Genomic DNA, 24,480 nt, shown 5'->3' with positions numbered 1-24,480 from the left:
AGCTTTGCAAGGAATACGTTTTTCGGAGATCAATTTGAATAGAATGGACGGAATGGACAGATATGGATAAGCGGTGTGGACGTGCAAAGACTGCATCTGGAAAGACCAAACAATTCATATCTTATCGACATTCGGCGCCCTGAGACAGCACCGGCCTTGGTTCAGGCCGTTGCTGAGGCAACATTTCCCCCTGAAGGTCACTGCTGGGAGACACACTCGCCTTCCTTCTCTCTCTCCGCGGTCGCCATTTTTACCCCCAGTGTGACAAGCGGGTGCGTGACCAGCGCCTTCATGGCTGCAGGAGCGGACGGCTGCTTGCTTGCGCTGGATTACCTCCTCCCCTCCCACCCCCTCCCCCCCTTACCCCTGATTCCCCCCCTCAAGTCCCGTGTTTAAAGTGTACTTGTGTTGTTGTGTGCTTATGTGCAAAGGTTTTTAAATGTTCCCACACTGTACTCCTGACAGGAGCATAGTGGGGGTGTGTGTTCTTTTTTTCCCTTATCTCTCCTCATGTTGTGTTTCCTTTTTATCTTTATCCCTGTCTTCCTGTCCTGTCTACCCTATGTCAATTGTATGTTGTATATGTACGGACAGGTTGACGGCTAATTTCGCTGGTACATGTGACTAGTGACAATAAAGGGCATCATCATCATCATCAACTACCTGCTGATAGCAGTGCCAGTAGTATTTAGCCCTGTTTCCACCAAAAGAGAGTAATACAGGAGCACTCTAATCCCTTCGTCTGTACAGCTCACTCATGTCTTCATCTGTAAAATCTGTTAATCAGATCAGGTCCTACGGTTCAACTTTCATGATAACTGTGCTCATGGATGGATTATTTGTTAACGTAATGTCCCTGGAAAAGGGTGAGTGAGAAAAGAAGCACTTGCTCTGTTCAGCAACAACCAGCACCCAAATCTCTCAGTACATCACAAATATTTCAATATAAACATGTTCCAGGGTGGAAATTTCCTTTAATGGTATGAAATATCCAATACCACACAGTCCTGAAGGGCCCCTTGGTAGCTCTGCCAGACTGAGCTGGTGAGAAAGCGTGCTTGTCGCTGTGTCTGTCCCAGTCTGTGTCCGAGATAGCAGGAGTAGGTCACTTTCTGCTCTGCTAGGTTGCTCTGAAGTCTTAGAAAACGGGCCTGGACCACTGTGAGTCCTGTGTATTCAAACTGGCCAAAGAGGAGAGAGAAGGCATTTTATTTGATATAGAAAACCTATATTATGTCCTACATTATTCAATGCTAAGAACTGGTATATCAATTAAAATAAATAAATAAAAACCCTGAAATCTGCTTACCATAAAACCCCTCTCAAGAGAACTGAGCCAGTAGAAAGCATTATCTGATACAGAGTCATTCAACCATGCTCTCATGGGTAGCTGTGGGGAATGATAATTATAGGTTTAGAGTTCCTTCCCAGAAAAGAATCTCAATAATATGAAACAATGTGAGCTTTTGGCAATCGGAGGCAGTCACCTGTGCAGATCTGGGGTGAAGACAAGTCTCTGCCCTTGACTCAGAGAAGTTACAGTAAGCCAAAAGAGCATCTGCAGGGCTGCCCTGATTCGGGTCGATATAATAGAACCCTGTAATTTTATCAGTTGCAACAACTTTTAAAAGCATATTACTGGTGTAAAACACACTCACCGGCCACTTTATTAGATATACCTGCTGTTTTATGCAGTTATCTAAAATCAGCCGATCCCTTGACAGCAGCACAATGCATAAAATCACGCAGATAACAAATCAAGAGCTTCAGTTCATGTTCACTTCAAACATCAGAATGGGAAAAATTGTGATCTCAAAGTGTGACTTTCTTTCACTGTGGCATGGGTGTTGGTTTGAGCCAGATGGACTGGTTTGAGTATTTTAGAAACTGCTGATCTCTTTCCTGGGGTTTTCACACACAAACAGTCTCTAGAGTTTACACAGAATGGTGCGAAAAACAAAACCACTGACTGAGCAACAGTTCTGTGGTTGGAAACGCCTTGTTGATAAGAGAGGTCTGAGGAAAATGGCCAGATTGGTTTGGGCTGCCAGGAAGGATATAGCAACTCATAATCACTCTTTACGACCGTAGTGAGCAGAAAAGCGTCTTCTGCAACATTAGAAAACCACACTGGATTCCGCTCCTGCAGCCAAGAACAGGAATCTTACACTACGTTCACACTGCAGGCTGAAGTGACTCAAATCCGATTTTTTCGCCCATATGTGACCTGTATCCGATCTTTTATTGACAATATGAACGACACAGATCCGATTTTTTCAAATCCGACCCAGGCCGTTTGGATATGTGGTCCTAATTCCGATTCCTATCCGCTCTTTTCATATGCGACTTCAGTCTGAACCGCCAGGTCGCATTCATCCGACTTACACGTCATCAACAAGCCACAAACGTCACTATTCTGCGCTGAAGTAGGCGGCGGGTCTCTCAAAAAAAGTTACAACAACATGGCGCATGACATCAATGCGACTCCGCACCCACACGTTCCTTTGAACGGAGGTTGCAGTCACTACCCCGCAGAACGCCTGAGCCAAAACCCTTGCCCTCTTCCTTCTCAACCTCCTCCTTAACATCAGGCTATTGTGCATGTTCTGGCTCCGTCGCAACAACAACTGCATCATCGCCAGGTACTCCATGCTGGCTACTGTCATACACAGGAAACTTTAGGTTACTTCCGTAAACACTGGCCATGCTCACTGCGTGTGACGTCGTCGTATCCTGCAATGCGCATGCGGAACACTTTTAGGTCGCTTTTCGTTCATACTGAGGATCACATACAAGTCGCATATATTTGTTAATGTGAACGACCTCACAAAAAAATCGGAATTGAGCATTAAGCCTTGCAGTGTGAACGTAGTGTAAGACTCAAGAACAAGTTCCTATTAAAATGGCCAGTGAGTGTAGTTCAGTTATTTCAAGTTCTTCAAATGGGTATGTGTTCCTTATAGGAGTTCTAATAGTACTAGAAATGTGCTTCTTTCCATTTAAAAATGAAACACACTTGGTTTACAACTGCAGAGGTTTAAACAGACCAGAAAACAAAGAAAGAATTCATAGGGTGTGTGCAGGAAGGATCTGAGCTGAAAACACAAGAGTTTTCAATCTCGGTTTAACTGCTAGTGCATGTCAATGTTGGTATGTAGATAAAGGGAACACAGAACCGGTGCTAAACCGTGAATAAAGAATTAAATAATTGAGAAAAAAATCCAAAGTGCTCAGGAATTGATGAAAATAGAGATCAACAGAGGTGGACAAAGTACCCAACTTCATTACTTAAGTCAAAGTACAGATCCCACTGGTCAAATGTTACTCCGATACAAGTGAAAGTTGTACAGTCAAATTTTTACTTAAGTTAAAGTACTGAAGTACTTGCTTTTAAAAATACTTAAGTATTAAAAGTATAATTTCTGTCAACGCATCGTTGTATTATTGCCACAACGCTTACAAAACCTAACGCCATTACCAAAGACAGAAATGTGAATTCATAAAATGAACGCATGCTGTGCCATCATGGTGGTTTAACGTTAAGCTCGCTAGTCAGTGAAGCTCCACCTGACATGCTAGCAAACTCTCTTCAAACTCTAAATCATATTGGGTAACTAATGCTATGAGAAAATAAAGATTTCTACAGTCTGTAGAAATTTGGCAAGATTATGCTAAAACATATTTCTGAAAGGACTTCAGATAAGTTAATGTTATTCATGTTAGTGTAACTCCATTTTTACACACTAACCAACAGTGTCCAAGTTAACTAGCTATGTGTAAACGTTAGCCGTAGACAAGGCGATGGCAACTTGGTGGGCAAATCCATAGAAAGTCATGTGACTAACCAGACTGCATAGCTATTGCAACGTAGTTCTAAAAGCACAGACAATTTCGTTGCAGGCTTTCTCTTGGAATAAAATGTTTACATCCCTCAATATGCTTCCACAGGTTGGACGGTGAGTTTTTGTAGCGTGTGATGTGGTTCGTTTTCGGCAAACAAAGCAAACATTTTAAATGAAACAAATCTTTAATCCTTTCAGAAAACTGAAACATGGGTTCTAGGCAAAGCCATGAGTGCGTGCATTCTCCAGAAGAACCGCCTCCTTCCATTCCGCCATCAACTGATCGTGTTAAATAACGCTGCTGAGAAATAATTGAGCTTGATTTTATACCGTCTATGGACGTGACGTGACCAGGGGCGCCGCGAGGGGGGGAAAAGTTAGGACGATTCTAAGGGCCTGGCACTGACAGGGGGCCCTGTGAGGGATATTAATATTATTTTAATAGTATTGCCTTGTGTAAGTTTTTGAAATAAAATATTTAATTTCATCTGTTAAAATATGCAAATTATACATGGTTATGATTTGCTATCACATTTTCCTTGAATTATTTATGATATTGTCATTTCACCCCTCCTCCCTATTTAGTAATAGTACAGTCTGATTGTGGGCGGGGACAGTGAATTGTGTAGCTCCGTGTGCGCACAGCGCCGCTATTAGCGCAGCTCAGATCAGTTGTCGGTTTCTCTCCGTGCGCAACAGAGGTGAACATTCTAGAAGTTGCTAAGCAGGAGTGCTGGTGGTGAGATAAATTATGAAGTCTGGATATCAAAAACGGAAGGAGAAGCAGCAGAAAGCTGAAAGGGAGAAAAAGGGTCGACAATTGGTGACTCAGTTTTTCCCAGAGAAAGCTAGCCTATTATTCACTGACACTCGATGCCATTACAGCATGCTAGCTAATGATAGACTAGCAGATTTCATTTTAATCGAGTTGGAATATCAAGACAACACTTTTCAATAAGCAGTGCAGTGTCATTTTATTTAAATACTTCACGTTTATTGCCATGGAAGAGCAGATGAATGTAATGTAGAAGGTCTGCACAGAACTAGCTAAACTTGTGCAGTAAACTAGCCTACTGGGCTAACACGCGAGGTAAAATATTCGGCTAGCCTACATGATACTGGGGCTAATAACTGGTTTCAAAACTGATGAGGTGCCCTCAACATCCACAGATTCAGCCTCAGGAATAGGACCCCAGCCCTCAACCCAAATCCTAGGAGGAGGTGGTGAGCAATACAATCCATGAATAAAGGATTTAGGGTTAAAAACTATTTTAATTGCTAGGCTACAGTAAGCAGCATTAGGCTATTAAGACTTATAATAAAATGAAAAGACATTTCTTTTTTTTATGAGCAACTATTCTTAGGTAACTTAGTATGGACTTCATTCAATCAAAATGTTCATGTGTTAAATCTCGCTGGGGTACACGCTGCAGGATCAAGTGAGGAAGTGTCAGCTTTTTTTGGCTTCATCAATTGTCTTTACACATTTGTAAGTGCCAGTCCAGAACGATGGGCCATATACAAAGAAACTACCGGCTGCTCTCTCCACAGCTTGTCTGACACTCGCTGGAGTGCAAGAATTGATGCTGTTAAACCGGCAACAGTCTATTCAGTCTAATTCTGACAGTTCTGCATTTAAAATGTTAATATACCAAATAATTGCATCACCTAAACTTGCTCGGCAGCTGATCACATGCATAGTAAAGTAGAAGTGCCAGCCAAAAACAGACTTCAAATTCAGTTGCTTGCACTTGAAAATTTTACTGGGGGGGGCCCTAAATTGTAATCTTTCATAGGGCCCAAGATTTCTAGCGGCACCCCTGGACGTGACCCTAGTGATTACTGATCGGCTGTCTCAGTGTCACCTGCGAAAAAACCAATCACGCTTTAGAAAAAAAAAAGAAAAAACATCCACTTTCAAAGCTGCTTCATCGTAACGAGGACCTTGATAGAAATGTAGTGGAGTAAAAAGTACGATATTTGTCTTTCAAATGTAGTGAAGTTAAAGTCATAAGTTTCCAAAAGAAATAATACTCAAGTAAAGTACAGATACTAAAAAGTGTACTTAAGTACAGTACTCAAGTAAATGTACTTCGTTACTGTCCACCTCTGGAGATCAAAAATAAAAATAAAAAAAATTGAAGGTGCTCTTTGGTATAGGGAATGCAAAAACCTTTGAAAAAAGAAGGAACCCAAGGCACTCTTCGTATCTCATCTCATCTCGTTATCTCTAGCCGCTTTATCCTGTTCTACAGGGTCGCAGGCAAGCTGGAGCCTATCCCAGCTGACTACGGGCGAAAGGCGGGGTACACCCTGGACAAGTCGCCAGGTCATCACAGGGCTGACACATAGACACAGACAACCATTCACACTCACATTCACACCTACGGTCAATTTAGAGTCACCAGTTAACCTAACCTGCATGTCTTTGGACTGTGGGGGAAACCGGAGCACCCGGAGGAAACGGGGAGAACATACAAACCCCGCACAGAAAGGCCCTCGCCGGCCACGGGGCTCGAACCTGGACCTTCTTGCTGTGAGGCGATAGCGCTAACCACTACACCACCGTGCCACCCGACTCTTCGTATCCAACTATATAAAAAAAAAGCCTTTATTTTACATGCCTATTTCATACAGAAAACATGAGCTGCTCAGCTCATGTTTTCTGTATGAAATAGCCATGTAAAATAAAGGCTTTTTTTAATATAGTTGGATACGACGAGTACCTTGGATTCCTTCTTTTTTCAATTAAATAATAATAAAATTTAGCTCTAAAGTCCAAAGCTGTCCTGCAGTCTGCTTTTACTCCATTTTACGAAAACTAATGCAATCTATTCAGCCACTCAGAGCGTCTCATCTCATCTCATTATCTCTAGCCGCTTTATCCTTCTACAGGGTCGCAGGCAAGCTGGAGCCTATCCCAGCTGACTACGGGCGAAAGGCGGGGTACACCCTGGACAAGTCGCCAGGTCATCACAGGGCTGACACATAGACACAGACAACCATTCACACTCACATTCACACCTACGCTCAATTTAGAGTCACCAGTTAACCTAACCTGCATGTCTTTGGACTGTGGGGGAAACCGGAGCACCCGGAGGAAACCCACGCGGACACGGGGAGAACATGCAAACTCCACACAGAAAGGCCCTCGCCGGCCCCAGGGCTCGAACCCAGGACCTTCTTGCTGTGAGGCGACAGCGCTAACCACTACACCACCGTGCCGCCCCACTCAGAGCGTATACAGTTTATTTATTTTCTGACACATCATCCTGGAAGCTTAGTGAAAATTATGCATTACTGTGTCTTTTTTTTTAATTAAATGAAATCTGTGATTAAAACATCAGTATTTTGTGTGGGTGGCACAGTAGCACACCAGATAGCGTTGCTGCTTCACAGCTTCAGGTTCCCTAATGTGATCCTGTGTCCAAACCGTTTCGTGCAGGGTGTATTACTGCCTTCTGCACAGTATTTCTGGGATTTGTGCCAGATCCACTGTGAACCTGACCAGGATAAAACACTTATTGAAGATGAATGAACGAGTATATTGTGCATTGGATCCAGAATCAGGGTTTTTCAGCCAAAACATCCATTTTTTTCAATGCACATCCATAGTTTTGTGTTCTGGCACTTGCATATCAAAAATATTATCATACCAAACTGGATTAACGTGCACTAGCATTTGGTCCCTCATGCAGTGTTGGAGCATTTATGTTTGTTCAGTTCACCCTACCCTGAGGAACCAAAGGTAAAAACACATTAGGGTTAAATACAAAAACATACTAAATACTGGATAGCGAAAGTGACCTCAGTCGTGACCCTGATGTGGAAATGCAAAACACTTTCTGCTCTGATTGAATAAACAACTTGATGAGGTGATGGGGTTCTGACCACTGGTGTAGTTGGGGTGGCATAGCCACAGTTCCAGGCACGTGGAAGCCGGACGCTCTTTACTGCCATCGGGTGGATCCAGCAACAACCTCAGGTCGTGGTACAGAGAATCCAAGAGCACCTGGATCAGTGAGTAGTTGGGCTTGTCGGAGACGTACATCAGGTCCTGTTGGGGAGAAAATTAATCACACTGTAAAAACAGTCAGTCACCATCTTTTAAACAGATATTTATACCACATGCCAAGCTGTGCCACACCCTAAAAACATACACATCTTCAGTCGAGGCTGGAAAACACTTGAATTCTAGTGCAAGTGGAGGAGCTTTTTGCATTGACAGACATGTAGAGATGCCTCCTTGCTTTCTGGTGGCACAAATAGGCCATTTACAGGAAATGGTCACGTGTCAATTTTCCCCATAGCGACAAGCCCGTGGTGGGCAAGCTAACTTGACATTCCCTGACAACCACAAGAGTTTGACTGGCGATGCGAAGCAATCCATTTCTATAATAGCTGTTTTTACCTTTTCTACTGTCTTTTTTGACCCGAATTTGTGTGTGTACTTGGAAAAAGTTTGTGGTTTTAACTTCTGTCATAAGTTAAAGCGAATCATTGGCTGTAAAAGACAGTTTTTTGGACTCAAGTTGGTCGCCGCCGAAAGAAATTCACGTGCAAAATAGTGGATTTCTCAGGCATGTTTATAACTTATAATTTCTCTTTTTCTACCTTTATTATTCACTTACTGTAGTTTGCACCCTGTCCAGGTTTTTTGACCATGAGATCCTGCACTTTCGGCGGTGACCAACTTGAGTCCATAAAACTCTCTTTTACGGCGAATGATTCGCTTTAACTTACGACAGAAGTTAAAACCACAAACTTTTTCCAAGTACACATGAAAATTCAGGTCAAAAAAGACAGTAGAAAAGGTAAAAACAGCTATTATAGAAATGGATTGCTTCACATCGCCAGTCAAACTCTTATGGTTGTCAAGGAATGTCAAGTTAGCTTGCCCACCACGGGCTTGTCGTTATGGGGAAAATTGACACCATACCTGTCAACCCTCCCGTTTTTCCCAGGAAATCCCTTATTTTGACTTATTTCCCGCTGTCTTCCCGTTTTTTTATTTTCCCGAAAATATCCCGTATTTTGACATTATATAAAAGTCCCGTATTTTCACAATATAAAAAAGTCGGTAGGTCCAGAATTCATGACGCGCCTCTGACAGGAGTTTACAGCAGGAAGTCGGGCAATGAATTCATGTCCCCGCCCTCTCAAGGCCTCTGCATGCTCTTGCGACAAGGCTTTCGCAGATAGCTTTTCGCAGACAGTTGTAATTTATCGTTGAGCGGGGAGTAATAGGCGTGCGCGATGTTATTCACCGCCACAACGCAAGGGGGCGCGAAGTCGCTAGGAGTAGTTGGTGGGTGTGGTTAGTGGAGTGTTTATCCTCCGGTTACTTATAATGACTAGAACTTTTTTTTTTTATAATGACTAGAACTGGAGTCGTATAGATGTACGTACTTCCTCAATCAACCGCTCTTCATGCTGCTCCATCTTCGCTCGTGTTTTTAAAAATGCCGGTCGTGAAAACAAACCAAACCGGGAAAGTAGGGAAGCGGAAGTGCGTGTACAGTGGATGTAGAGTGGACCAATCGGAGCCCTCTTGTCTGCGACGCTGTCTGCGAGGCTTCTGCGGTGGTCACAATTTTTGGGAGGTGCGCGCAGAGCGTCTGCGAAGGTGGGGGGGCTACGCAGACACTGTCTGCGACGCTATCTGCGAGGACTGGGTTGTCAGCATAAATTGGCCTTCAGGCATCAGTAATTACATAACTATGTCCGGAGGCGAGGCTGAACAAGTGATTAGGTCCAGTGTTGCCAGATTGGGCGGTTTCCCGCCCAAGTTGGGCGGTTTCAAGTGCATTTTGGCAGGTTTTGAACATATTTTGGGCTGGAAAACGTCAGCAGTATCTGGCAACACTGATTAGGTCTGAGGTGAAGATGGCGATGCTAATAGCTAAGAAAAACATTAGCCTCTCTTTCTTTGATGATTTCAACAAGCCTCCCAAATAATCAAAGGTAAGCTACATTAAGTATGTCCTGGTTAAGACCTCATAAATAGCCTAGTGTAAACTAATTGGTGTATTAACTGTTTTATCCACTCATTGTCTATTTTATTTTCTATCTGAAACTTACCCATTTTAAATCACTCTTGGTTTAATATTTTATATTAATCTATCTATCTATCTATCTATCTATCTATCTATCTATCTATCTATCTATCTATCTATCTATCTATCTATCTATCTATCGTTCCGAGGCCATGATTATGGTAAAACCATAATAAACTGCAATGGAATTGACTTTATTGACTGGTCATATAATGACCTTTCTTATTTTAACATAAGATATGTATTTTAGCCCTTAATTTGGGAAATAACTGGTACCACTGAAAGCAAATAAAAATAAATGTATAATTTATTCACAAATGCACTCTATAAACCATAAGCATATTGAGTTTGGGTCTTGGCTATCACCAACATGCACCAGAGTACAGGAAATCACAAATACTAGATAGAAAATTGCCCCCCCCCCCATTCAACTACACACCCACTTTTGGTGAAGGGTATGACTTTCCGAAATTTTCCCTTATTTTGAGTTAAAAATCTGGGAAATATCCCTTTTTTTCAAACCTCAAAGTTGACAGGTATGATTGACACGCGACCAATTCCTGCAAATGGCCTATTCCCTGAGCACACACTGTGTTTCCCAAAGCACTGAGCACTGTTTCTGCCTTTATTGTGACACTTGCTTTTGTTTTGTTTCCTGGTCGTTCCCCCTTGTCCTTTCATCGGTCTGTTTCCTAATGTGTGCACCTGTTCTATTTTGCCTTTGAATGATTTAGCTCTACATATACACCCTCATGTTCTTTTTGTTGTGGCGAAGTCTCATTTATGTACAGTTTTAATCCTATTCTTTATTTCTGGTCTTCTGACAATCCATTTCTCCCAAATGGATCATCCCTGTGTGATAATAACTGGTGCTTGGGGATTACCCTAAATAAAGAAGCCGCTGAAGTTTACACACTTGTGTCCTGCCTCTAGCTGCTTGTTGCATCTGGTCATCCGTATTATTTGTTTACCCCATTTAAGTCAGCCAAAACGTGTTCTGCCTGTCTGATCCCACCTTTAACCTACAATAGAATGAATAAGAAGTGACTTGCTTTAATTTGGGTCAAAGTAAGATTCACAGAGAGGCCTGGAGGTCCTGGGGGTCCAGCTGGTCCCTAAAAAAGAAACAAATCAAAACATCACAAACAGCAAAGCAGACAGAGGACACATACACATGATCTGAATGACATATGAATAAATAAAAATATTCATTTATTTTGTTAACATACTTCAACAGTCCTCAAAGAAAAGGGTCTTTTGAAACAGCTATTTTTTTCCAACGTTCAGCGCCAGGCTCTGATTAAACCGTCTCTCCTATGACTAGGATGCTTGTAATATTCTATATGCATCCTTCTCTATAGTGATAACATTCAATTTGTATGCATGGGTTTTTGAAATGCAATGCTTGTAGCACTGAAGAATTGCAGCTGAATGTTAAGTAGTCTGATATAAATGGCTATAAAAACAAAATTGCCTATGATCATAAGACACTTACTGGAAGACCTCTCTTTCCAGCTGGGCCAGAAGCTCCCTGAAAACCCTTCAAACCCTGCAAATACAGATGGACAGGTTTTATTGCCATTATACATGTACTCAGGGTGCGATTTGTCAAAAAACCAGAAGGGGGGATTTTTTTTTTTTTTAAATCATGAAACGTCACAAAATTAAGGTAACAATAGGCTAACAGCTCAATAACATCCGATGATATCAAATGAATAACACTAAATGAAAACGAACACTAAACCAGAGATAGTAAATTCACCTTCCTATCTCTCTGACTAAATACACGAACACTAACACAACAAAGTTCGCATTGCTTGTCGCGTTGCTGTGATGTTTCTCTCCCTCCGGATTAAATGGACAGTGACTCGAAAATCACTAAAATACATGAATACTAAATGAACAGTTTGCTCTGATGGTGCAGTTCACATTGTGCGCAGCTTTCCGATTTAAACTGTTTTTTTCTCATCCTTATACTTCCTGTTTCATGGACTGTAACGGATTTGCTTATTTAGTAATTTTAATACAGAATTTACTTTGAAATTATAATCAGACACTCCAACGCTCCCCCTAAAAAAAAAAAATCGGCCGTGATAAAGGCGGCATCCGCCAAAAGGCGCACTGTTTGCATCCCTGCATAGAACGCAAAGATATTGTTATTATCTACAATGTATCTATTTGCTGGGGACGTTTGTGAACATCAAAGCTGCCACTTCGGGTCATTTTGAAAGTGAGTGCAATGTAGACCATAGAAAACTGTGTCACAACATGCCTGTCATGTCAACTTTTTTTTTGGCTTGTTTGTTTTATTGACGGGGTTGTCCCCGAGGATTTTTTTTCAGCAGAGATAAAAACCAGAGGGGGGGGATGATCCCCCCCCCCCAGCAAATTGCATCCAGCATGTACTGTACTATATATAGTGGAGCTCAGAAAATTGCATCCCATGGTTTTTGGGTGAAAAGAGAAAATGTACCTTTTTTTTTTTACAAATTATTTGGAAAAATGCAGAATTTGAAAACTGCACCTGAAAGGTTTCTTCACCTCTGGCCCTCACCATCTCGAGATCAGTCCCCCCGTGTCACCCAGACATCTGGGGGTGAGTCGCGAAAGAAAGACAGGAACCCCATGAGTTCGCAATCTTTATTCACAAGTCCCCCATGAGACAAGAATACAGGGGATTTTATATGTGTGTTATCTGTGGATGAAGTGACATCACTGTTTGATATCTGTCTGTGTGTGTGGGTGTCTGTGTGGATATGCAGCTGTGGGTGTGTCTATGCTATGTGTGTGCGTCGTAGGATGTCAGACTATGGTGTGATGGTATGATGACGTAGGTCAGTAAACTTTGGACTGAGCAAAACACATCTTAATTCCATCAATATGTATGTGTGAGTGAAACCTTGGATCAATCATGAACAAAATGTCCTGTATACATTTCATATCAGTGGATGTTCTTAACGACAATTTTTAAACAAAGACATGTTTAGTCTAGCAAAGAAGTGTCTTCTCCCCTGGACGAAGGTCACACAGTAACTTGGTCAAGTTACACAGGAATAGTTTAAAATCACTGTTATAGTATATGTAATAGTTTAAAATAATAAAGGATCTTAAAAAGCTCTAAAATATTAAAATCATAAAGTCTTAACACTAAAACTATAAAACTAACTTAAATCACTTAATGCAGCTTTAAATTTACATTAAATCTAACATTCAATCATTTCAAATTCAACACTGGTTAAATCTAACAGCAACTGAGATGATTTTCAGTTTGGAGGAAGTTATAAACAAGGTTAAAGTTATATCTAACGGACACTTTTGACAGCTTTCTTAATTTTCGCTCACAGTTTCACAATTATCTAACTTGCCAAAGCACTCAGTTAGACATTCCCCTATTCAGAACTTCCTTGACCCAAATGAGTGTGAAATACAAATGCATCGATGTATGGAATGATCTTCCCCTCTCCCTAAAGAATTTTACCTCGATGATAACTTTCAAATGTAACCTTAAAAACCATCTGCTATCCAGTCCCAACCACTTCTAAATCCTCTATTTCATCATATGTACTTCGTTAGGTTTTTGATTTATAGTACATTATTAGAATGCATTTTCGTCGTGTTATTTTTTGTCATTGTTACTGATTTAATTGTATATGCTTATTTTGCAATCCGTTGAACTGTATTAGATTTTTGTTACAGTTAGGTCCATAAATATTTGGACAGAGGCAACATTTTTCTAATTTTGGTTCTGTACATTACCACAATGAATTGTGAACAAAACAATTCAGATGCAGTTGAAGTTCAGACTTTCAGCTTTAACTCAGTGGGTTGAACAAAATGATTGCATAAAAATGTGAGGAACTAAAGCATTTTTTTAAACACAATCCCTTCATTTCAGGGGCTCAAAAGTAATTGGACAAATTAAATAATTGTAAATAAAATGTTCATTTCTAATACTTGGCTGAAAACCCTTTGTTGGCAATGACTGCCTGAAGTCTTGAACTCATGGACATCACCAGATGCTGTGTTTCTTCCTTTTTAATGCTCTGCCAGGCCTTTACTGCAGCGGTTTTCAGTTGCTGTTTGCTTGTGGGCCTTTCTGTCTGAAGTTTAGTTTTTAACAAGTGAAATGCATGCTCAATTGGGTTGACATCAGGTGACTGACTTGGCCATTCAAGAATATTCCACTTCTTTGCTTTAATAAACTCCTGGGTTGCTTTGGCTTTATGTTTTGGGTCATTGTCCATCTGTATTATGAAACGCCGACCAATCAGTTTGGCTGGATTTGAGCACACAGTATGTCTCTGAACACCTCAGAATTCATCTGGCTGCTTCTGTCCTGTGTCACATCATCAATAAACACTAGTGACCCAGTGCCACTGGCAGCCATGCATGCCCAAGCCATCACACTGCCTCCTCCGTGTTTTACAGATGACGTGGTATGCTTTGGATCATGAGCTGTACCACACCTTCGCCATACTTTTTTCTTTCCATCATTCTGCTAGAGGTTGATCTTGGTTTCATCTGTCCAAAGAATGTTCTTCCAGAACTGTGCTGGCTTTTTTAAATGTTTTTTAGCAAAGTCCAATCTAGCCTTTTTATTCTTGAGGCTTATGAGTGGCTTGCACCGTGCAGTGAACCCTCTGTATTTACTTTCATACAGTCTTCTCTTTATGATAGATTTGGATATTGATACGCCTACCTCCTGGAGAGTGTTGTTCACTTGGTTGGCTGTTGTGAAGGGGTTTCTCTTCACCATGGAAATTATTCTGCGATCATCCACTACTGTTGTCTTCTGTGGGTGTCCAGATCTTTTTGCATTGATGAGTTCACCAGTGCTTTCTTTCTTTCTCAGGATGTACCAAACTGTAGATTTTGCCACTCCTAATATTGTAGCAATTTCTCGGATGGGTTTTTTCTGTTTTCGCAGCTTAAGGATGGCTTGTTTCACCTGCATGGAGAGCTCCTTTGACCGCATGTTTTCTTCACAGCAAAATCTTCCAAATGCAAGCGCCACACCTCAAATCAACTCCAGGCCTTTTATCTGCTTAATTGAGAATGACATAACGAAGGAATTGCCCGCACCTGCCCATGAAATAGCCTTTGAGTCAATTGTCCAATTACTTTTGGTCCCTTTAAAAACAGGGTGGCACATGTTAAGGAGCTGAAACTCCTAAACCCTTCATCCAATTTTAATGTGGATACCCTCAAATGAAAGCTGAAAGTCTGGACTTTATGTCCATTATATAACTATAACTTGAAATGTTTCAGTAAACAGGTAAAAAAAAAATTGTGTCAGTGTCCAAATGTATATGGAACTAACTGTATATCTATGTTCTACTAATTCATCTGAGAATTATCTCATTAGTATTGTTGATAGTATTTGTTTAGTTTAAAGGAGGAGGGCTTAGCATAAGCCTCGTTAGGCTTCTTCTCTCCTCCTGCACTTTGTTTTTTTAAAAATTAATTTCATTACTTCACTGTTTATGTTTTTTGTGCAAATAAATAAAATTAAAAATATATCAGATTCCGAAAGCAAGGTGAAAACTTCTGAGCTGGTATTTATACAGCTGTGACCATTTCTCTCTTTTTTTTTCCCAGTATATTCATGACGACTGGCACAAGTGGAAATGTAGCATGAAGCAGCATAATTGTGAACATGTTTTGTGGTCTGAATGAATACAATATCAAGAAACGTGGTGAGGCGTGCTGCTCTCATATCTACTTCAATCATTTTAACCCATTTCCTTGAAGAAAGGTGCAGCATGTTTTTTTTTTTTTAAATGACATACTATTTCGATAGAAATACCCAGATGATGGACTTATAGTAAATATGCTTTCTGTCTCCATCACTAGACTTTATGACAATATACCAAGACTAATGCAGAGTTTTTGCTGACTCCCTCTATTTGCTATATAGACCGTTTCTAAAGCATTGTTTTATATATGGCCTCTTGTCCAGACCTAAATGCATTGAATTTGATCAATCTGTATATTAAACCTTATCCAGCAAACAGACCTATCGAAAATCTATAAATATTAAAAGCAATTTTCTATATTAAAAACACCACTAACATAGACCTGATGGTTTTAGTGGTCACTAAACACTTTGCGCTCATGTGTTCAAGAACATTTATCCTGATGAACACTGGGAACTCTCATATAAAATACCATACCTTTGCTCCAAACAAGCCCTGCAGAATAGGAGAAATAAGAAATGTGTCACTCAAAGATGTTCTAATGTGATGAGCAACTCATTTAATGTCCTTGTCTGTTTTTTTTTAAAGATTATATTTTTAGTTGTCTTAAGATATTTAGATAGTTAAGATACATACAACATTTTCAATATGCTAGAATATATATATTTTTCAAAAAGTTGGACAAACATTGGGTCTTAGGATGTATTCAGACCAGGACAGTTCGATAGTTCACTTGCTTTGGTCCGAACCAAATGTTTTTTTTTATTTTTTCATTTTGGTGCGGTTCGCTTTCACACTGTACATTTTAGTAAGCAGACCAAAATCTGTCAACAAAGCCACGCGCCCTGAGGTCGTTCAGCTATTGGTCAGAGACGACACGCGCACAAAGCGTTAAGTTCAAAAGTAGTCATGGAGGCTTTCCGTGCTGTTATTCTTTTTAATGTCATCAAAGCTATATGTTTTTTCCAGTTTTTACTGTTTTCACAATTGTGCGATTACTATGCTTTTGTACAAGTAATTTATCAACGACGACTTCAAAGGGCAAGGCGGCTACGGAGGATAGCGCTGATGAGCGCACATCATGTTGTGACAGTTCTGGCTCTTCACGCAAGATGGAGGATGTATGTGTCGGGATATTCGCCTTATCCATCGTAATAGATGAATTTCTTTTTTGCGTCGCTAGTACCGCCACTTTTTGAAAGAATGTCCCTGATTTTAATGTAGGTCTGACGGAGTTTCTTCACTTTTAGCCGACATTGTTCTGGGGAGCGCGTGAACCCCTTCTCCTTCATTTTCTCACTGAATACAGCAAACACGTCGGCATTTTTGTGTGTTCTCTCCAAAAGCTCAGATATGTGGACATCTGCCCATATAGCCACAAGGGTACGCGTTTCTTCCTCGGCCCACGTTTGACCCCTACTCATTTTTTGTACTCTGTAGTCTAGCCTACCACTGGTCTGAATGACTGAACGACTGTTGTAAGGTTCCCTTGACAACCAAAACAGTGTTTGCACTTTGCGGTGGAGTGTCAAGACTCTGTTTCCCATAATGCTCGACAAATGACGGAAGCTCCCGAGGTACAAAAAAGCAAAACTGTCGGATTAGGTCCGGTCTGCTTTCACACCTCCAAAAGGTCCGCACCAGGGTTCCTTTGGTCCGGACTGAGTCCGACCTTGCAGCTCGGTCTCGGTCCGCTTGTTTGGTCCGGACCAGAGTTCGGTGGTTTGTATTCAGACCAACCCAAAAGGTCCGGATCAAGGGAAATTTGGTTCGTTTGGTTCGGACCAAACAACGTAGGTGTGAATAAGCCCTTAGTTCCTCTTTAGCTATTATATGGCAGTCTTTCAAACCTGGCATGATGTGTACATATAAAAAATAAACATTTTAAAATTGTATCATCTTCAACAGTGTTTTTTTTTCTTCACATAGCCTAATAGTTTCTAAAATATTCTTCAGAAATGGAAGAGCACGACAGCTTAATACTCACAGGGGGTCCTGGTATGCCAGGCATCCCTCTTTGGCCAGATGGACCAATACTGCCCTAGAAACAGACACACTACTATTAATATGAAAAGGAAAATGATATTTTAAACTGTAAAACAGTACAAGTAGAGTGATAGATATAAATATAGGATTTCTGTGACTGGATTCATGGTATCCTAAGAAAAAACACTTCTGCATTTTTCATAGTCAAAATGTATCTTCATGTTAATGAATCAATAGCTCTAGTTACTAAAGCCAACATTATTTTGGCAGATTTTAAAGCATTACTTTAAACCTGAACAAAATTTGAAGAATCATGTGTCATGATCACAAGTTACCTGATCACCCTTTGGTCCTGGTAGTCCAGGTGGACCCAAAGGACCCTGGTTTCCCTAAAACACACACACAAAAAAAAAAAAATCTGATAAAGAATTCTACGAGCATAGTGTTTAAGATTTGCAATTAACTGGGGACATTGTCTAAGAGTGAATTGTCTCAGGTAACCTTTACCCTTAAGCCATCTTTTCCCGGTGGACCAGGTGGCCCTTGATCACCCTTCTGTCCCTGCCGAAAAGGATATCAATACGTGTTACATGGTCATGAATAATGTAAAATTTCAGTAGATTGTTTGGTGTGCTGTACCTCTTCTCCTTTTGCACCTTCTTCACCCTTCTCGCCTCGCTGGCCTACAATACCCTGGCAGAAAAAAAAAAAAAAATGTTGGGACTTCAAAGCTATAAGCAGACATGTCAGTTTTCTCTCTTACACCATTACACCACTGTGATGTGGGCTGTTCTGGGATCTGGGTGGGTGGAGCATACTTACCATAGACCCCTCCCATCCTGGGAGTCCTTTCTCACCCATCTCTCCTTTCTCACCCTATTGGACAGCCAAGAGAATTCTAGTTTAAACTTTTCAATTCATAATCGACACTTGTATTGGTTTCTATAATAATAATAATAATAATAATAATATCTGGTTTCCAGTGGTGAATTACTTGGTTAGTTTGAATAGAAGTAAAACTGCTGTGGGATTTTACTATTCAAACTGACCAACTAATTCACAACCGGAAACCAGATATTGTAATTCAGAAAAACACGATTAGGGAGATGATCAGTGGAGACATTGCTGTCCCTGGGGACAGGAAAGTCGTATAGAAAGAATTAGAAAAGCATGACAAGTATCAAGATCTAGCGAGAGAGATCGGAAAGCTATGGCATTCAAAGACGAAAGTTGTGCCAGTAGTTGTTGGGGCATTGGGCGCAATGTCAAACAAGTTGATGGGACACTTGAAGGAACTGGGTATTCCAGACAGGAAAAGAACAATGCAAAAGTCTGCTCTCCTCGGATTGGCGCATATCCTAAGGAAAGCGTTAGAAGTCTAAGGTCTCAGGATGAGACTTGACTAGAAGCTATTTATCCAGGGATGAACCCTTTCTTTAATCCAAATGATGTCAGATATCAAGCTTTATTCTTTATTTACATACATGCTGTGATCAGAATAGCTTTGGTTGCTAGTGGGGCGGCACGGTGGTGTAGTGGTTAGCGCTGTTGCCTCAAGTGTCCTGGGTTCGAGCCCAGTGGCCGGCGAGGGCCTTTCTGTGTAGAGTTTGCATGTTCTCCCCGTGTCTGTGTGGGTTTCCTCCGGGTGCTCCGGTTTCCTCCACAGTCCAAAGACATGCAGGTTAGGCTAATTGGTGGCTCTAAATTGACCGTAGGTGTGAATGTGAGTGTGAATGGGCGTTTGTCTATGCGTCAGCCCTGCAATGACCTGGCGACTTGTCCAGGGTGTACCCCACCTCTCGCCCCATAGTCAGCTGGGATAGGCTCCAGTTTGCCTGCGACCCTGTAGAACAGGATAAGCGGCTACAGATAATGGATGGATGGATGGTTGCTAGTGACAAAGATGGACGGATAATGTTACAGAACTACTAAACCAATGAACTTGAACCTTTTTTCCTCTTGGTCCTCTTGTGCCCCTTAAACCAGCTTTGCCTCTTTTTCCCTTAAAAAAGAAAATGAGGAAAATAAGAAGTAAGGTTTATCAATTATGATTTATGATTAAATGTGTCTAATTACCAAACACCAACTCTGCAGGACATCAGTAACTAATAATAATCTAATAGACTGGTACCAAAATTCAAAAAAGTGCTTATTTAAGGAGTTAAAGGCATTTTTGAGACAAAGTCGGCAAACAGTCTTATTTTGTCAATTTGGGTGTGCCGAATTCAAATCTGCAATATGCCGAGCTCTATCTGACCTCTGTTGACCTCTAGAGGTCATTGAACTTTGGGCCTGTAAACGTCTCAGCTGAACCCAGTTTCTCAGCTTTCTAAGGAATGAAATGTACTAAAATGATTAATGAAGTTAGCAAATGGCCTTGTTTGTTAAATGTTTGGGTGCTGAATTCATTTTTCATTTGTAAAACGACATATGACCTCTGATAACCTCAAGGTCATTAAACTTGGCCTATAGGCCTATGCATTTAACGGCATTTTTAAACTGACTTTACTCCCCCAAAAAGAATAGGAACAGACAAAAAACAAATAGAAAGGAACAAATACAACATTAAATGCCAGTCCATGTACATGTGACTTACTTTTCACAATGAGAATGCCTAGGCGATCACCTTACATAACATTGCATTACATTTAGCGGTTATTGTTTATACAAAGCTACTGAAAAAAGGGCAGATTCAGCAGCATACAAAATGTGGGGGCATACAGGGTATACAGGTTAATCAGGGTTAGTGTGTATATATATATATATATATATATATATATATATATATATATATATATGAGAGTTTTTTTCTTTGTTGTTTGTTTTTTGTTTTGTTTTAAACGGGGTAAAGCCTTTACAAAAAACAAACAACAAAGAAAAAAACTCTCATATATACTAACCCTGATTAACCTGTATACCCTGTATGCCCCCACATTTTGTATGCTGCTGAATCTGTCCTTTTTTCAGTAGCTTTGTATAAACAATAACCGCTAAATGTAATGCAATGTTATGTAAGGTGATCGCCTAGGCATTCTCATTGTGAAAAGTAAGTCACATGTACATGGACTGGCATTTAATGTTGTATTTGTTCCTTTCTATTTGTTTTTTGTCTGTTCCTATTCTTTTTGGGGGAGTAAAGTCAGTTTAAAAATGCCGTTAAATGCATAGGCCTATAGGCCAAGTTTAATGACCTTGAGGTTATCAGAGGTCATATGTCGTTTTACAAATGAAAAATGAATTCAGCACCCAAACATTTAACAAACAAGGCCATTTGCTAACTTCATTAATCATTTTAGTACATTTCATTCCTTAGAAAGCTGAGAAACTGGGTTCAGCTGAGACGTTTACAGGCCCAAAGTTCAATGACCTCTAGAGGTCAACAGAGGTCAGATAGAGCTCGGCATATTGCAGATTTGAATTCGGCACACCCAAATTGACAAAATAAGACTGTTTGCCGACTTTGTCTCAAAAATGCCTTTGGGTGTCACAATTCTGGATTTTGTTACCAGTCTATAATAGAATGAACAGTTTTCACGTTTTCAGGTTTTTGCTGCCAGAAATAACCTCCGCTGTGAAGCTTTACTTCCACTATAACAACGTAGTGAAAGAAAGTCAAAAGGAGTCACACTGTTTATGAGAAGCGTTATAGAAAAATTGTGAACTACAGTGGAACTAAAGGAGCTTAAATGGGGCGAAAATAAAGTACACAACCTCAGTGAGAAGAAACCTTTCCCGAGCTGACTGAAGCTAATCTGACAGAATTTAACCTCAAGCTTGTATGGCTCATTGGAAAGTCAGGCAATGCAATGTAATACCAATAAATACCATTTACACTTTGGTACAGACTTAATAGTAATCTTTAGCTCACATCCTGGAAGTCTATTCACTCAAGTGGAAAATAAGACAATTCTGGTAAGCTCACCTTCCTACCAATGAGGCCCATATTTCCTGGTGGTCCATTAATGCCATCATCTCCCTAATACACATAAGCACTTTCATTAGCTGACATTCACAACCTTTCTGAGCTCTATTACACTGTGCAAACTTTAAACATTGTCCTTTGTGGTAATATAAAAAGCACTAGCAAAAATACTTTGAAAAGGGCAAAGAGATTAAGCCAAAGCCAGAATGAAAATGCCACTATGACCTTACCTTGTCTCCTTTCATGCCTTGTCTTCCCTCTGGTCCTTGCCAACCCATTCTTCCCTGCAACAATCAAAGTCGTGAAGAATGTGGACAAAACTTGTTGAAATTGATAAGTTGACACAACTGTAAAAATTACACTCATTATGTGTGTGTGTGTTTTTTTAAAATAGATTCATGCAGGATCTCGCTGTGGGGTTCCACTGTAGAAAGTTACCTTAGCCTCCTAGGGCTTAGCGGTCACATGCGTGGACAGCACTTTATGGAAATTCAGAACAAGAATCCACATATGTGGACATACTTTTTCTCTAAAAGCACATCTTATCAAAAGATGATGCTTAGTTTTTATTCTAATCAGGTTCTAATAAGCCCAAATAGCAAAGATAAATAAAAAATGCATGTAAAAAAACAGCTTGGGCCTTAGGAGGTTAGGCCCACTTTACACGGGGACGGTCTGAAACAAAAACGCAAAAGTTCGTTTTCGTTCTCACTTTTTTCCGCGTCTACAAGACCGTTTTCAAGGAGGAAATCTGCGTCTATACGCTGACGCATAAATGTGTGGAATTCAATTGGATGTGCATGCCAGGCGGCTAGGTGGTGCTGTGAAAGACCTCCGCTATGTCTGCAGGCATGCGCAACGTCTTCCGTCTTGTCTGATCTGCACATCTGCGCCGCGAAAACTTTGACTACTCTGGCTATGGTAAGTAAGAAAGTAAGTAAAAAAGTAAGAGCATACTATACCCGCCTCTGTTCATTAACGGTATATGTGCAGATTCGGTATAGATGTTCGAAGGACTCCTGGATGTTTATTAAAGCTGCCAGAGCAGCTTGAAGGTCCGTTGGATCGATGTAATCAGACATGCTCTTACTTTTTTACTTACTTTCTTACTTCCCGGGCTGGCATGTACAGTATATGACATATGTATGACGTAAACGCGTACCCGACGTGTGCAGATCCGAGCAGAGTTTCGCGTATTGGGTAGTTTAGACGGATATGCAACGGGGGCTGTTTTTAACTTATCCACTCTGGAAGGCGTTTTCGATTTTTTCCGTTTTTCAGCCTCGGAAACGCCGTCCCCATGTAGACGAAAGGCACGTCCGATAAAATATTTAGTCGTTTTTACCCGACAGCGTCCTCGTGTAAACGGGCCCTTAGATATGAATCATTTTGCTAAATGTCTCTGTATAAACAATTTTACTGTGCAGGTCTGTGTCTAAAGCGTTTTTGGTGGTGCCATTTTTCAAACATAAAGCTGTCAAAACAATGTAAATCATCAATTTTCATCATCAGGTTCCTTGAACAAGAATGTGAGAAAACAAATCCACACACTTAAATCTTTCATTTAAAGTGACTACCTGATGTGTATAATTACCTCGCCCGGGACGGAGTCCACCAGGGGGCGAGGTATTGTTTTCAATGGGGTTTCTTTGGTTTTTTTGTTCGCAACGTTACGGGAAAACGGCTGGACCAATCTTCATGAAACTTTCCAGATAGATGGGCATTGGTCTCAAATAGAACCTCCAACATTTTGAGGGTCATCCAGAGAAGGTCAAGGTCAAAATCGTTTTTTTTCCCACGATATCTTCCTTCATATTCATCATATTTACTTCAAAACAAATTCAAACCGTTCATCTTTCAAGTCTGCTTCTACGGATATGCTACATGGTTTTCTTTCAAACTTTCATTTGTTTGTTTGTTTGTCTGCCTGTTAACATTCTAGCGTCTAGACGGTTGCACCGATTGACTTCAAATTTCCAGGGTAGGTGGGCAATGGTCCGTCGATTACCTGATTAAATTTTGGGGGTAATCGGGTCAAGGTGAAGGTCACCGGAAAGGTCAACCTTTTGGTCAAAATAACATTTTCCATTATAACTCAAAAACGGTTGCCGATAGACAGATGTTTACTATTATGAGCATATAGGAACTCCCATGTGACCTTTCATTTGGCACCATGATCTTTGACCTGGAGTGACCCTGAAAAGGTTAAACTCAAGGTCACGGATTTTCAGAGTGCTGTAACTTGAAAACGGTTGATGGTAGACAGATATTTACCCTTATCAACTTATAGGAAGTGCCATATGGGCTTTCATTTGGCACCATGATCTTTGACCTTGAATGACTTTGAAAGGTCAAACTCAAGGTTACGGATTTTCAGAGGGCTGTAACTTGAAAACGGTTGATGGTAGACAGATATTTACCAATATCAACTCATAGGAAGTGCCATATGGGCTTTCATTTGGCACCATGACCTTTGACCTTGAATGACTTTGAAACGTCAAACTCAAAGTCATGGATTTTCATAGGACTATAACCTGACAGCTGATGATTGAGAAATATTACCATTATTTACCTCCGCCAACTTTGCTAGTAGTCTATACGTACCTGGGCTCCTGGTGGACCTGGTGGTCCCTGAAGTCCTGACTCTCCTGGGGCCCCCTGGGGATCAGAAAGTGGGAAGTACATACCCTGAGACAAAATCCACGAAGCCATTTTTGTAGCTACAAATACATATGGCCAGAATTGTGTGAAAGGATATAAAGAGAACTCCAAACCTCTAGACCAAACAATGCAGGGGGTCCTTTAATACCTGGCAGACCCTCTGGTCCCTGGAGAACACATATTAAATTATTTAAATATATGCAGCATTTATTGAGCAAAATTTATCGTCATAGTAGTTCACTGACGTCTTTTACCTGCTTTCCTGGTTCTCCTGGGTTTCCTGGATCTCCTTTCTCTCCATCTGGCCCTGCATAGCC

General features: G+C 40.7%; 1 protein-coding gene across 1 annotated transcript in view; it reads right to left on the bottom strand.

Annotated features, from left to right (window-relative positions):
- si:ch211-196i2.1 (collagen alpha-1(I) chain) overlaps nt 1-24,480 on the bottom strand; it is a 235,161-nt gene that overhangs the window by 1,981 nt on the left and 208,700 nt on the right. The window contains exons 50-67 of the mRNA XM_060936612.1: nt 24,418-24,480; nt 24,277-24,330; nt 24,107-24,160; nt 21,733-21,786; nt 21,503-21,556; nt 19,529-19,582; nt 18,403-18,456; nt 18,220-18,273; nt 18,088-18,141; nt 17,916-17,969; nt 17,582-17,635; nt 16,072-16,089; nt 11,394-11,447; nt 10,951-11,013; nt 7,734-7,899; nt 1,488-1,597; nt 1,310-1,390; nt 999-1,181 (exon numbers count right to left, since the gene is read on the bottom strand). The exon at nt 24,418-24,480 is cut by the window's right edge and continues 45 nt beyond it. Of these exons, the coding sequence (XP_060792595.1) occupies nt 999-1,181; nt 1,310-1,390; nt 1,488-1,597; nt 7,734-7,899; nt 10,951-11,013; nt 11,394-11,447; nt 16,072-16,089; nt 17,582-17,635; nt 17,916-17,969; nt 18,088-18,141; nt 18,220-18,273; nt 18,403-18,456; nt 19,529-19,582; nt 21,503-21,556; nt 21,733-21,786; nt 24,107-24,160; nt 24,277-24,330; nt 24,418-24,480 (1,278 nt within the window). The remainder of the gene's footprint in view (nt 1-998; nt 1,182-1,309; nt 1,391-1,487; nt 1,598-7,733; nt 7,900-10,950; nt 11,014-11,393; nt 11,448-16,071; nt 16,090-17,581; nt 17,636-17,915; nt 17,970-18,087; nt 18,142-18,219; nt 18,274-18,402; nt 18,457-19,528; nt 19,583-21,502; nt 21,557-21,732; nt 21,787-24,106; nt 24,161-24,276; nt 24,331-24,417) is intronic.

Source organism: Neoarius graeffei, chromosome 12 (genome assembly GCF_027579695.1).
Source record: "Neoarius graeffei isolate fNeoGra1 chromosome 12, fNeoGra1.pri, whole genome shotgun sequence".
Taxonomy (NCBI): domain Eukaryota; kingdom Metazoa; phylum Chordata; class Actinopteri; order Siluriformes; family Ariidae; genus Neoarius; species Neoarius graeffei.
Note: the sequence above shows the minus strand (reverse complement) of the source record. Positions and strands in the feature narration are given on the sequence as shown.